Below are 13,539 nucleotides of genomic sequence, written 5' to 3'. Positions count from 1 at the left end.
AAGGAGATTCGGTCTATTGATTTAAAGCCAAAGTGAAAAGATGGTAGTTCAAGTGAATTAAATAGCTACATTAATTTAAAAGTAGATTATAAATCATTATGTATCTGAAGCTAATTCAGTGTTGCATGTATTCTTAAACACACCCGAACCCACTCACTCATTTATGAGGGTTTATTTAGTTTTTTCTATTTCCTTGACATCATCTCAGGCACATTAATAATGAACTAAAATCTATCAGGTGTGACTGGTTACTAATCAGGTTTTATACATGACACATTTCAACTGTTGAAATTGCAACAGTCAGGTCATGCACAACTCACACACAGAGAGCGACTATGGACTGCACAGCTGCCGTATCACAGCTATCATATGCTCTTGCTTTGAATCACAGCTCGTATCAAACCCACTACTGATTAGGAAATTAAAATGATTGATTCAAAGTGTGCAGGAGTCCTCTTCTCTAGGCAGTGATCATTTCTAACAGTCGTGCGTTTGAGGTCTGATATGCTGTATTTGTCTGTGTTAGAAAGGTATTGAATGGACATGAGCCTGAAGTAGCATCTTTACATCTTCACTGTAAAGACCTGAGCCAACCAACCATCTGCCAAATGTAACCTGCTGAAGGAGCCACAGATTAGATTTACTGAGGAAGACATGGAGGAAGAAGGAACTTAATTTGTAGGACATTGAGTAAAAGAGGCACAATCAACTGTGGTTTTAAAACAATAGTGGTACTCTGTAGCCTGCCAACAAAATGACTGTTATTTAGCCCGTGACTGACTCATGAATCACCACTTAGAAACATTTGGAACCAACTATGAGTCCATTAATACAGCTTTCAATCAAGGTCTCGCTCTGATTTGATGAAACTCATATGAACTTAAAGGGATAGTTCACCCAAAATTGAAATTTCACTCATTATCTACTCCCCCTCATGTGGACTAAGGGCTGGGAGAAGTTTCAGAGTTATCCGTGGCTTCTCTGAGTTACAGGGGGTCTCGGCGTAGCAGTGCATGTCCATATAACGGTTGCAAATGGATACCAACAGTCTTCGTAACAAAAAGACACACCAAAAAACATCCAAATACCTCCATGCTGCTCGTATGTAATGTCCGTCTTGTATTGAAGCCCCGAAATGCGAAATTGTCCCCCAAAAAATTAAATAAGTCTATTTTTCAAGCTTGTTTGTAGCGGAAGCTCCTCTTCCCTGTTCGTCCAAATTTGACGAACCGGGAAGAGGAGCTTCGAGAAGCTTCCGCTACAAAACTACAAAAATTTCAATTTTGGGTGAACTATCCCTTTAAGGTTGGATAATATTTCAGGCAGAGTGCGTCTCACCTGAACGCCTCTGAGAGTGAAGTACGGAGCTGGTGTGGACCCAAGTTTTACGTACATCTCCTTTTCTCTTTCTCATATTCTATTACACCACAGGCTCAGACCTTCACTGGCTCTGACTGAAAAGTGAGATAAGATTGCAATTCTTTATCAGCTCCATTTTGAAGAAACTGACTTTTCAGTGGCACTAATCACTCAATGCCACCAGAGAAGTGAGTGTGATTAAAAAAAAAAAAAAATGACTTGGATGTCTGAAGTGGCACTTTAACGTAATCCACTCTGGATTATGTGAATTTTTCTATCACCTGAAATGACCGTGCTAAACATCAGGCACTGACACTGTTCACTGCAGGCTGAGATGGACTATACTGTAGGTTTATTCATTAGTAGGCAATAAAAGAAAGAAAAAAAAAAGCTGTGGTGAATGTTTAACTGTGGACGCATCTGTCGTCATTGGTGTTGCAGGTTCACGTTGGCATGGAGTTTGGATGAGTGAGGATGTCTCAATTCTTTTAATTTGTTATCTAGTAACCTGATGTGATGCCAGGGTCCATGGAGCAGGGACCAGCGTCAGAAGGTAGTGAGCTATTTTGTAACCAACTACACAATAAGATAGAAATCTTTATCAATGGAAGACAGTTTAGTTGTCACTGTGACAAGTCATCTAAAGGTTGGATAGGTTGGATTCCTTTTTCAGTTCGGTCCATAATGCACAGATTCTCAGTTGAAGATTCACAAAGGCAATAATGTGTAAAGGTCTTAAGTCTTAATGTTTAGCCACACATGTAGACCAATGGGGGAGAGAAGAGGGGAGAGGGGGCGTATCCCTCCCAGTCTTGATGTCACTTGGCTGGTCCATGCGGTTGTGATGAATTGCACATACTACTACCACCAAGGAACAGCATGTTTGATGATTAAACCTTATCTGTGCACCGACCAAGCCAGTGCCACGCAACATTAACATTAAAGCCTAAAATGACGCCAGTGGTGCGTTGCATAATAATTTGCACTGGGCACACACACACACACACACACATCTTAGCACTGCCAGAAACCATGATTCCTGATTCCCATGTGCGCTGGTCTGTGTTAATATTATAGTGGGGGTTCTGAGTGATCATATATGTGAACATCCAGACTCTTTCTTACTGTATTTCAGCTATTAAGAATTTCTTTGACATACCTATGTTGAACTTTTGTGTGTGTGTGTGTGTGTGTGTGTGTGTGTGTGTGTGTGTGTGTGTGTGTGTGTGTGTGTGTGTGTAATTTTTACAAATCTGATTGATTTCCTGAAAGATGTCTGACTGTGAGCCATGTCAATGATGTCATAGGGTTTCCTGCCAGTTGGTCCAAATCCAGACATGTGGACTGAACCAGTGTGACATACTGGCCTGTACCCAGACACACTGATGACCCACCATAGACTGTTCCATTAACCCCTCACACGCTGTGTCCTCTTTCTGCAATAACTCACCCATCATCTTCCAAGTGCGACAAGATGACCAGCAAAAGTGAGGCGGCAGCTTCCAGGCTTTCTATTCCATCACATCTCTGTGGCAAATCTAAATATGCTGGATGGTGAACACATTGTGACCAAAATGATTTTTACAGTAGATTTTTTGTGTTGTTTTTGCATGTTGGTATCAAGAAGAATCTTAAACAAAAGACAATGTTTATCACAATGAATGCGTGTGTGTTTTTTTGTGTGCGTGTGTGTGTTGAGAACACATTCCACCTGTCACCTGTTAATAATGCCACCAATAAGAAAAATGCATTGAGTTCATTTATTTATTCAGCTCTTTTAAGATTTTCAGCCACATGTGTTCTTGCACATTGTCAAACATGACAATTCCAGTTCCAATATACTGCACTGCACTCCGTTTAGCCTGCTCTATAATGAAATGTGATGTATTCCTTTATGGACATGTGATTACACTGTGTTTTATTCTGAGGATTTGAATGTGCTGTTGGTTATTCCTTGAGGGGTTATTTCTGAATGATTTGATTGTAGATTTTGATTGTAGTAGTGATTTTTAATTAAATGGATCACTAAGAAAAAACCAACTGTCTCCAGTCTTGTTACTCATTAGCCCTTTTACAAATTGCGTCCACTTGATTTAACACATGCTGAACTTTAGTCAAAGTCAAACCCACCGCAATCTGGTATTTGCCAATTTGGTATTTGGCATTCACCTTTTTTGGGCAGGAGGAGATGAAAAAGATGCACGTCTTCAGTGACGGTGTCAGTATAAAAGTCTGTGATCCGTGGATGTTCGTCCCACTTGACAGGCACACAACGCCAAACCACAAGGATCAAGGTAAGATGGAAAATGAGTTGTCATTTTTACTTTTAGAGCAAAGTAAATGTATTCTATTTAAGGGAGATGTGGCCTCCTGGTGCATCACACTGCTACAGTAGATAGATGTTAATGAAAATGACAAAGATGAGATTCAAATCCAGTTGTGAACAATGTGAAAATAGTTAATGATAATAATCTAATTTAATCTAAGTCATTTTCAGAAGAATTATCTAGAAAATTCCAGGCAGTGGGTGATTCTGTTGTTTTAGTGCTTTAAATGAAAATCAGTTCTTTTTACCTCTAGAAACTGAGAACGTTTTAGATACAGAGGAGGATAAATCAGAGGATAAGAGTTCAATAACATTAACGTTAACTAAACCAGTGATTGCTTTATACTGTGTGTGATAGTAAAGATTTCAATAGTCCATTGCAAGGACATTAATATATCAGATCTATCTCCTTGTTTGAGTTTGAGTTGGCTTTCACTGGAGCACTGTGAATGAGATGAAAATGAGACTGAACAGTGCAAATGTATGATGCATTAGGTACATAAAGACATGCACTTAATATATGTTTGTTTTAATTATGTGTAGAATTGGTATAATGTTTTGAATTTGTCATCATCATGAGCTGTGCAAGACAGAGTTGCACAACTGGAACTATGCACTTACATATGATTTTTATTTATTTATTATTATTTCTTTTTATTAAGGTTCAATCAGGGCATATTGTCCTTTACATATGGTTTCCACAGAACCATGCATTTTTCTGTAGCATAAGCTACTCAACAGTTATGAATAAACATAACAAAGCAAGTAACAGCTTACAAACATACAATAAACACATCAATACACCACCAGAGTCATCCATGTTATGTCACTCAGTGAGGGATATTGAAGCTCAGTCCAGAGGGATCCGCAGCATCAAAAACTGGTTGCCATACCCTTGTAAAACCCTCCATGTTATCATGAAGGCTATACGTCCATTTTTCCAAAGGGATTATACTCATTACCTCTTTGTACCAATCGTCCAATGTAGGAGTGTCTCTATGAATCCAGAATTTAAGAATAGTTTTCCGTGCCATATACAAGAGTATTCCGATGAGTTTTGCGTTGTGGTTGTTCCTTGCGCTCGAGACCTTGGCCACCAGAATACAACATATGACTTTTTCAAATTCATTTTTCTCCTTCTCCCGTTGCAGTTCCATCATGGTGCAGAGGGTAGCAGTGATCGGAGCCGGCCCCAGCGGCCTGACCGCCATGAAGGCCTGCCTGGACGAGGGCATGGTGCCCACCTGCTTCGAGAGCAGTGATGACATGGGCGGACTGTGGAAGTTCAAGGCAAGGAATTGAGTTAGGAAAAAAAAAAAACGCAGACAACAATTTTGTGTTTACACTGCTGTCAATCTCACCAGCATTATTATTTCTTTTGTCACTGGAAACTTCTTCTGTGCAGGAAGTGTCAGAGCCAAACAGGGCCAGCATCTATCGCTCCCTCACCATCAACATTTCCAAAGAGATGATGTGCTACAGCGACTTGCCCATCCCTGCTGATTACCCCAACTACATGCACCACTCTAAAATCCTCAAATACTTCAGGATGTATGCAGAACACTTCAAACTGCTGGAACACATTCGCTTCCAGGTAACGAAACACACACAGTCGTTCAGTATTTGTCGCTTCTATCAGCTAGTGTATGTGTGTGGGTGTGTGTATGTTTGTGTGTGTGGGTATGTATGTCTGTCCGTATGTCTATGTATGTGCGTGAGTGTGTATGTAATTGTGTATCTGTGTGTATATGTGTGGGGGTGGGAGGTTTGGGGTTTTCATGGTGTTTTGTAGGGGTGGGAGAAAAAATCGATTCACATAAATATCGCAATATCTTTTTTGACGATTTTTAAATCGATTTTTTTTTTAATCGATTTTTCTTTTTTTGAAAAGAAAATTTTGAATTTTTTTTTTGAAACATTTTTATTTTATTTTTTATTTTTTATATTGTGCAATGTGCATTTGTTAGCCTTTTTTACATACAGAGAGTACAGGTTTTGAAAAGAGTATAAGTTCACTTTATAATGGAGTATGTTAATTAGGCTCCTACAGTATTTGTGTGCAGATAAATGTTAAAAATGCAGACTAAAAATCGAGAGAATCGTCAATTTTGTAGAATCGCAATTTAAATCGAATCGCCATCCAAAAAATCGTAGAAGAATGGAATCGGGAGAAAAGCATATCGTCCCAGCCCTAGTGTTTTGTATTGTTTTGTTTTGTTTTTAACCTTTGTGAGGCACTTTGTGTTAGTGCAACGTATGAAAAGTGCCATATAAATAAAGTTGATTTGATTTGATTTGATTTGATTGATGTAACTAATTATGAATCATTTGTGTATCTTAGACCTCGGTAAAGAGTGTCAGACAGAGACCGGACTTCTCACGCACCGGTCAGTGGGAAGTGGTGACGGAGAGCAGAGACGGACAGGAGGAGCGTCACGTCTTTGATGCCGTCATCTGCTGCGCCGGTCACTACACCTATCCTAACCTGCCACTCAAGGACTTCCCAGGTAAAGACGTGTTCCACATACACCCAGGGTTTCCGCGGGTCATTAAAAAGCATTAAAAGTCATTAAATATATTTTGCTAAAATTAAGGCCTTAAATGGCATTAAAAGGAAATAAATTCGATTCTCAAAGGCATTAAAAAAGAGATTTTGATATCATTACATCCCTATAGAGCACAAAGAGCAGAAAAATAGGGGGATTATACAGTTAATCTACAGTAAAATTAAATGTGGGTGAAGAAATAGAGAATTTTCTAAATTTATATTTTTAGGTGGTGGCAGGCTACTGTTGACTTTTCTTTTTCTTTTAATCGCTAATGGCAAAAATCGGAATTGGCAGGTCAGGCTTTTTAAAAATTGGTGATTGGCCAGAAAATTGCAGTCGGTGCACCCCTATTAAACATGCAGAACCAAGTAATTGGGTAATTGTGTATGTGTATATAGGTACGCACACGTATAGTATTTGCAGTCACATGCATTAAAAACGTTTGAAATGGCATTAAAAAGCATTAAATTAGATTTGCTGGTACCTGCAGAAACCCTGTAACACCAGTCAGCCATAACGTTATGAGCACTGACACGTGAAGTGAATAACACTGAAGAACACCTCATCATGGCACCTGTTAGTGTGTGGGATACATTAGCTAGCAGGTGAACATTATCTAACATGTTGTCCTCAGAGTTGATGTGTTAGAAGCAGGAACAAGCTCTTGTGTTGTGTTCCCGGTCTGTCAGTGCTCAGTGGTGACAGTAACGGGGTACATTTACTTGAGTACTGTACTTAAGTACATATCCAGAGGATTTGTACTTTACTTGAGTATTAGATTTCTTTGGTACTTATTACTCTTACTTGAATACATTTCCAAGACAAATATTTTTACTTTTACTTGAGTTAATTTCTAGGAAGGCTGAAAAGTACTCGTCTTTTTTTCTTTCTTTTTTCTAAAATCCTATTGGACACAAGCTGTTTGTCAAAGAAGGAAACCCTAACCCCTAAAAGCAAAGAGTTCATTCTCAGAAACAAGAGTTAAAAGCTCCTTAAATTAATTTAGAAACAATTATAGTAATTCACTGATGTGAAAAATAACAAATGTACTCTTACTCTTACTTTTACTTAAAGTACATTTAAAAGCATGTACTTTTGGATACTTAAGTATCTTTAAAAGCAAGTACTTTTTTACTCTTACTGGAGTAACATGTGGACTGAGCTACTTTTACTTGTAACGGAGTACATTTTGACCAGTAGTATTTGTACTCTTACTCAAGTACTGGGGTGGAGTATTTTTACATCCTGCACTGAAACAGTAACAGAACAGAATCAAGGTTTCAGCATCTGCTCCACATCTGGACGACAGCAGGTAGAGTGACACAAACATCTGTTGCGTTGCAGGGATTGAGACGTTTGAAGGGAAATACTACCACAGCTGGGACTACAAGGGGCCTGAGGACATGTACGGGAAGAGAGTGGTGGTCATCGGCATCGGTAACTCCGGCGGCGACATCGCCGTGGAGGCCAGCAGAGTGGCGGAAGAGGTTCTTAAAACGTTCTTATCGTCTTTTTTGATATAACACTCTGATTCCTGGTATTCACACATTACGTGTCGTGTCTTCTCTGGTTCTGCAGGTGCACCTGAGCACTCGGCGTGGTGCCTGGGTCATCCGCCAGGTTTCTGACAACGGCCTGCCAGTGGACATGAAGTACAACACACGCTTTGTCCACATCCTGTTCCAGCTTTTTCCAATGGGCTTCTTCAACTGGTTTGGTGAGAAGAAACTCAACGCCATGTACGACCACACCATGTACGCCCTCAAACCCAAACACAGGTAAGTGCTGCCGGCCGGGAGGCTTTTTCACACTGTTGATTGCTGATGTATGGAGGCAAGATAAGATGATAAATACAGTATCCCGGTTTCTGATTACTGCGTCTTATGTGCGTATGCGTGTTTCATGTTTATTGTTTACAACAGGAAGCGCAACTACTAGGAAATATGTAGGTCAGAAAATTTACAAATTAAAAAAGCTGCCATGTTATATAACTTGATAAAAGAAAAGAAAATTTAATGCAGACTGATCGGTTCATTGTAAAACATGCATTTATTGATGTAAAAGTGGTGATTTCTGTACACACGTTAGGCGACAGAGCCTCCAGGCAGCGCTGCTCCTCCAATGCACACATGAAGCTTCACTTTTCATTCAAACAAACTTCTGCTACTGCCACAATTGTTAGATTTCATCAATGAGACCAACATTTCTCTCCTAAAAAGAATATAACCGGCAGTAAACCTCTAAAAACCTACGGGTAAGTTAATCAGCGATTCTCCCTCGAGGTGACGGAGTGTTCTGGCCGGCTCAGCACGTCAGGAGACGGGGTTGCTATCTCTGTGATGTCCCGGTCACAGCTCACACACGGGGAGCTTCACTCCTCCGAAAACATCGTAGCAAACTTGTAAACAGCCGCCATTTGGATAAACCGACCGCACACTGGGGATCTAAACTGTTACTTTCTCGCATGAAAAAAAAAAAACTTATTTGGTTCCTCGTTGCTCCAGAAATGCGCTCTTGTTGTCGCCGCCATTTTGTTTGTAACTATGGTAACGGTTACGTCAGCTGGGTGAGCAGCTTTCAGATATCGGGGTGTTTACATGCTCCAGTATCCTGGTTTCTTTCGGAGTTCTCCAGACAGCAAAATCGGGTTTCTCAAAATCGGGATAAGGGCTTATACTGATTTCTGGAATCAGGAAATGGTGTTTACATGCGCAAACGCAAAAACGGGGTACTTAAAAAACCTGATTAAAATCGGGGTACTGAAGTGCATGTAAACGCAGTGAATGAAGGAGTATGAATTCCATTCCATCAGTCAGTGAGATCAGAATGTCTCTCCCGTGATCTTAGGCTCTTCAGTCAGATCCCAGTGATCAACGACGACCTGCCTCTGAGGATCCTGTCTGGGTCGGTGGTCGTCAAACCGAACGTGAAGGAGATCCGTGGCTCCACCGTGGTCTTTGATGACGGCAGCGTAGCGGAGAAGGTCGGTTGAGGGTTCAAGGGGTCAGAGCTTCACTTCCGGTTCACAGTTTCAGCTCATCAGTAACCGACTCTCCTCTTCCTCATTTCAGGTGGATACCATCATATTCGCCACAGGATACAGCTACGATTTCCCCTTCCTGCCGAGCAATGCTCTGTATAAGTCTGGTCACCGCGTGGGCCTGTACAAGCACATCTTCCCACCCAACCTGGAGCATTCCACTCTGGCCGTTGTGGGTTTCATCCACGCCCTGGGAGCCATCATGCCCCAGGCCGAGATACAGTCCCGCTGGGTGGCACGTGTCTTCAAAGGTGATGCTGCACCGGTTGTTGGTCTAAATACCTCCCCACCATGTCAATCTCTGCCAGTTATTCACCTCTGTCTGTCCTCTATTTTCTTCCTCAGGACATAAAAAGCTGCCCTCCAACCAGGCCATGATCAAGGCCGTGGAGAAGGACACAACAGACATGGAGAAAAAGTAAACCAATTATGAATTTGCTTTACAAAAAGATACATTCATAGATTTTCTTTTTTTGTGTATTTATTTTTATTGCTTTTTTAACAGAAAAAAAGATACATATTAACAAGAGATGGTGGTGCTAAACAGAACAGTACAGGTTTTTTTGACAGAGTTTCTTCTGACATTATAGTATGTATACAATAAATGGCACAACAGCAGAATAGCACTAATTCAGTTTTTAGACATTAAATCGAGAAAAGGTTGCCAGACTTTAAAAAAAAAAGATTTCCTCTTTGGCAGATATAATGTACCTGATTTTCTCCAAGTGTAATACATTTCCCAGTTCTCTCAACCACATTTCTAATGTAGGAGCACTTTCAGATTTCCAAGACTGTAGAATGAACTTTCTGGCTAACAGTGTTGAAAGGGAAATAAATAGCCTCAGCTTCACAACTACTTTTCACATTATCTGGACTGGCCACCCCAAACAACACGGTGAATGGGTCTGGGCATTCATAGATTTTCTGATGAGTTCACAGACACACTGACATATAGTCACCATATTAAAGGGATAGTTCAACATTTTTGGCAAATTGGCCAATTGCCATAATCCCTATAGTCATAGCAGTAGGTTTGTTACCTTTAATTGTCGGTGCAAGCTGTTTTTAGAACGGCGGAGCAGAGTGGCAAGCTGCTCAGGGCTATGCTACGGAGGCTAAGGGAATTTCTTGGTTTTCCTCATCAACAACTCCAAAACGCTCTGGTGGACAAGTTGTGACCTGCACAATCACCACGCTATGAGATAATAACACAACGTTACGAGACAGAGTTGTTTTAGAGGGAAATTCATGCAAAACCGCTGATGCGCGTTGCGTTCAGGGACAGTTTTTCAGCAAGCAGACTCTGTATTTACCCTGTATTTACCTCGAAAACGGCTCAGTTTCGTAATGTTCCATTATTATCTCATAGTGTGGTGAATGTGCAGGTCACAACTTGTCCACGAAAGCGTTTTGGGATTTTGTATTTGATGAGTTTGATGAGGGAAACCAAGAAATTCCTTTAGCCTCCATAGCATAGCTCTGAGCAGCCTGCTGCTCCGGTCCGCCGTTCTAAAAATAGCTTGTACTGACAATTAAAGTTAACGAACCTACTGCTATGACTATAGTGATTATGGCAATGGGCCAATTTGCCAAAATGTTGAACTATCCCTTTAAGGTGTTGTGAGTACTGTGGTAGCAAACGTATGTTAGACTCATGAGTCATGTTTGCAAGTTTAATATGCACTCACCTTTTAGATATCTGTCTCTTTAGCTCTTAGATGCAGCACATTCACACACATTCCATTTTTAGTATAAAACCACTGAGTTAAGCAGCTCTCAAGTCTCTAAAGTAAAGTCTAGATCAGCAATATCTAAGACTTCTACTACATGCTAATTTGCGGTCTCTCCTCTGCACAGCTACATCGTGTCGAAGCTGACACCGCTGCAGGTGGACTTTGTTTCCTACATGGACGAAATAGCCGGAGAGGTGGGAGTGCGCCCGAGTCTCCTCTGGCTCTTCTTCACAGACTACCAGCTGTTTAAGAGAGTTCTGTGGGGGCCGGTCACGTCCTACCAGTACCGCCTGATGGGACCGGGGAAGTGGGAAGGAGCCCGCAGGGCAATCTTCACCCAGTTTGACCGCATGTACCAGCCCCTGAAAACCAGACAGGTCTGAAATCAGTGTTGTTTCCCCTACATTTGATTTGTCTTGTGACTAATGTTAAAGGGATAGTAGCATTTTTTTTAAAGTGGGGTTGTATGATCTACAAATAGCCCCTAAGTACTTTATTTGCAGTAGAAGACTCTCTGCACTCCTCCCGTTAGCAACGCCAGCCCATAGCCCTGCCCAGAGATTTAAAACATACAGTGTTGTGAACAGACCCAAAGAAACGGCCTATTTTCGTGGCCTAAAAGAGGTTTTACCTGAAAAAAAAATACACAGTTCCATTGTTCGCTATAATATAATTTTTTCCAGCCCTTCAAAGTGCAGGAAAAACACAGTTTTTATTTGGACCTAACCAACTGCTGATCGGCGGGCGCTAACCCTGGGCGGAGGGATACGTGAGTTGGTTAGGTCCAAATAAAAACTGCGTTTTTCCTGCACTTTGAAGGCCTGGAAAAAATTATATTATAGTGAACAATGGAACTGTGTATTTTTTTTCAGGTAAAACCTCTTTTAGGCCGTGAAAATAGGCCGTTTCTTTGGGTCTGTTCACAACACTGTATGTTGTAAATCTCTGGGCAGGGCTATGGGCTGGCGTTGCTAACGGGAGGAGTGCAGAGAGTCTTCTACTGCAATTAAAGTACTTAGGGGCTATTTGTAGATCATACAACCCCACTTTTTAAAAAAAATGCTACTATCCCTTTAAATATATGTACAGTACATTTCAACAGTACGCAAATGTAAACATGTTGTTGATTTCTTGCAGCCGGCGGACGACGAGGTCTCCATCGCTGGTCGTGTGATGAAGCTGAGCCTGAGCCTCGTGGCTGGAGGAGCTGCTGCCTACTACGTCCACGTGCACCACCCTACTGTCGTCCCCAGCCTGCTGTCCAAGCTGCAACTGCAAACTGTCTGAACAAGCTGCATGTGATAAACAACACCAAGTACCACCTCCACTGTTTCTGGATCCCCGGAGAAATATAAAAAGTATGCTGCTGTTGAGATGTAATTCAGTCTAAAAGACTGGAAGGGCCCCTGTTTTGTTCCTTTTATATTTATTTAAATTCTTTGATATATCAAACTTGAAAACAATGTGAAACCCTTTTAGTCAGTAAGATTATTTTTAATGTAACAAATCCTGATTTATATTTTATATTAAGAAAACAAATGACAAAGCTAAATATAGAAAGAATGAGAAATGACTTGATAAAAATCTACCAGTGACACTCTCCTGACCTCTTCTCACAGTACTTTCCCCTGTGAAAGTCACTGTGCTTCAAACATTGGAGCTGAAAACTCTAAGACCTAGATGGATAAGTTAAATATGTCTTTTTTATTGCTCTGTGATTTCTGTTTGTCTTTGAGATGTACTTGATAGTTAAAGGCACAAAAGCACAAAGCTAAACAAGTATATTCATATTTAACTTAAAGTCACCATGAATGTGTCAATAAACCAATATATATCATCATTCTTGTGTCAATCTCCACTGAAACATCCACAATACAAATAAATCCTTGGAGCCTTTGGAAAGAAAAGGAGCCCTGTATATGACAAAAATATTTTGCTAGACAACACAATTTGGCTAAAAGCTGTACAATGACAGAATGGAATGGATATTTACCAAACAAAAAAGGGCATTTAAAGGAAGTGAAGAAACGTTTCTTACTGAGCTGGTGAATTGGTGATCTGCAAATGTTCCATGAAGTTTTCATTGCTGTGATCAGCAAAGTCAGCTTGAAACAAAAAAGTACAATTAAGAGAAAAGTTGGGGGAATTACCAACATGCTCTCATAGAAATTCAATATCAGTTTTCTGCAGATAAAGTAGGCCAATCTTAAAGGGATAGTTCACCCAAAATTCAAATTTCACTCATTATCTACTCACCCTCATGTCGACTGGTTTTACTATTTATAGGTATGTGTCTGAGTAAAATTCAATTATTTTTTGTTTTGTTTTATTCTGTCAACTACTGACAACATTTCTCCCAAAATTGAAAAAAAATATTGTCATTTAGAGCTTTATTGGCTAATGACTAAACTAGTCAAAATAACAAAAATATCAAGTCTTTTCAGACCTTGAATAATAATAGCCTAATAATAATGCAAAGAAAACATGTTCATATTTATTCCTAAAGAACACAGCAGGAATATTTTAACTCAG

The 13,539-nt window shown here is 40.3% G+C and overlaps 1 protein-coding gene across 1 annotated transcript; it reads left to right on the top strand.

The window, feature by feature from the left end:
* Window positions 1-3,549: 3,549 nt before the first annotated feature.
* LOC310985151 (flavin-containing monooxygenase 5-like) lies at window positions 3,550-12,817 on the top strand. The gene is made up of 11 exons (XM_083970644.1): window positions 3,550-3,653; window positions 4,837-4,975; window positions 5,091-5,279; window positions 6,027-6,192; window positions 7,579-7,721; window positions 7,813-8,012; window positions 9,082-9,217; window positions 9,306-9,525; window positions 9,620-9,692; window positions 11,132-11,384; window positions 12,145-12,817. Exons 2-11 carry the CDS (start codon window positions 4,844-4,846, stop codon window positions 12,292-12,294), a joined length of 1,662 nt encoding a protein of 553 aa, XP_083826770.1. The 5' UTR covers window positions 3,550-3,653; window positions 4,837-4,843; the 3' UTR covers window positions 12,295-12,817.
* The last annotated feature ends 722 nt before the right edge of the window (window positions 12,818-13,539 follow it).

The sequence above is a fragment of the Trachurus trachurus genome (assembly GCF_905171665.1).
Source record: "Trachurus trachurus genome assembly, chromosome: 4".
Taxonomy (NCBI): domain Eukaryota; kingdom Metazoa; phylum Chordata; class Actinopteri; order Carangiformes; family Carangidae; genus Trachurus; species Trachurus trachurus.
Note: the sequence above shows the minus strand (reverse complement) of the source record. Positions and strands in the feature narration are given on the sequence as shown.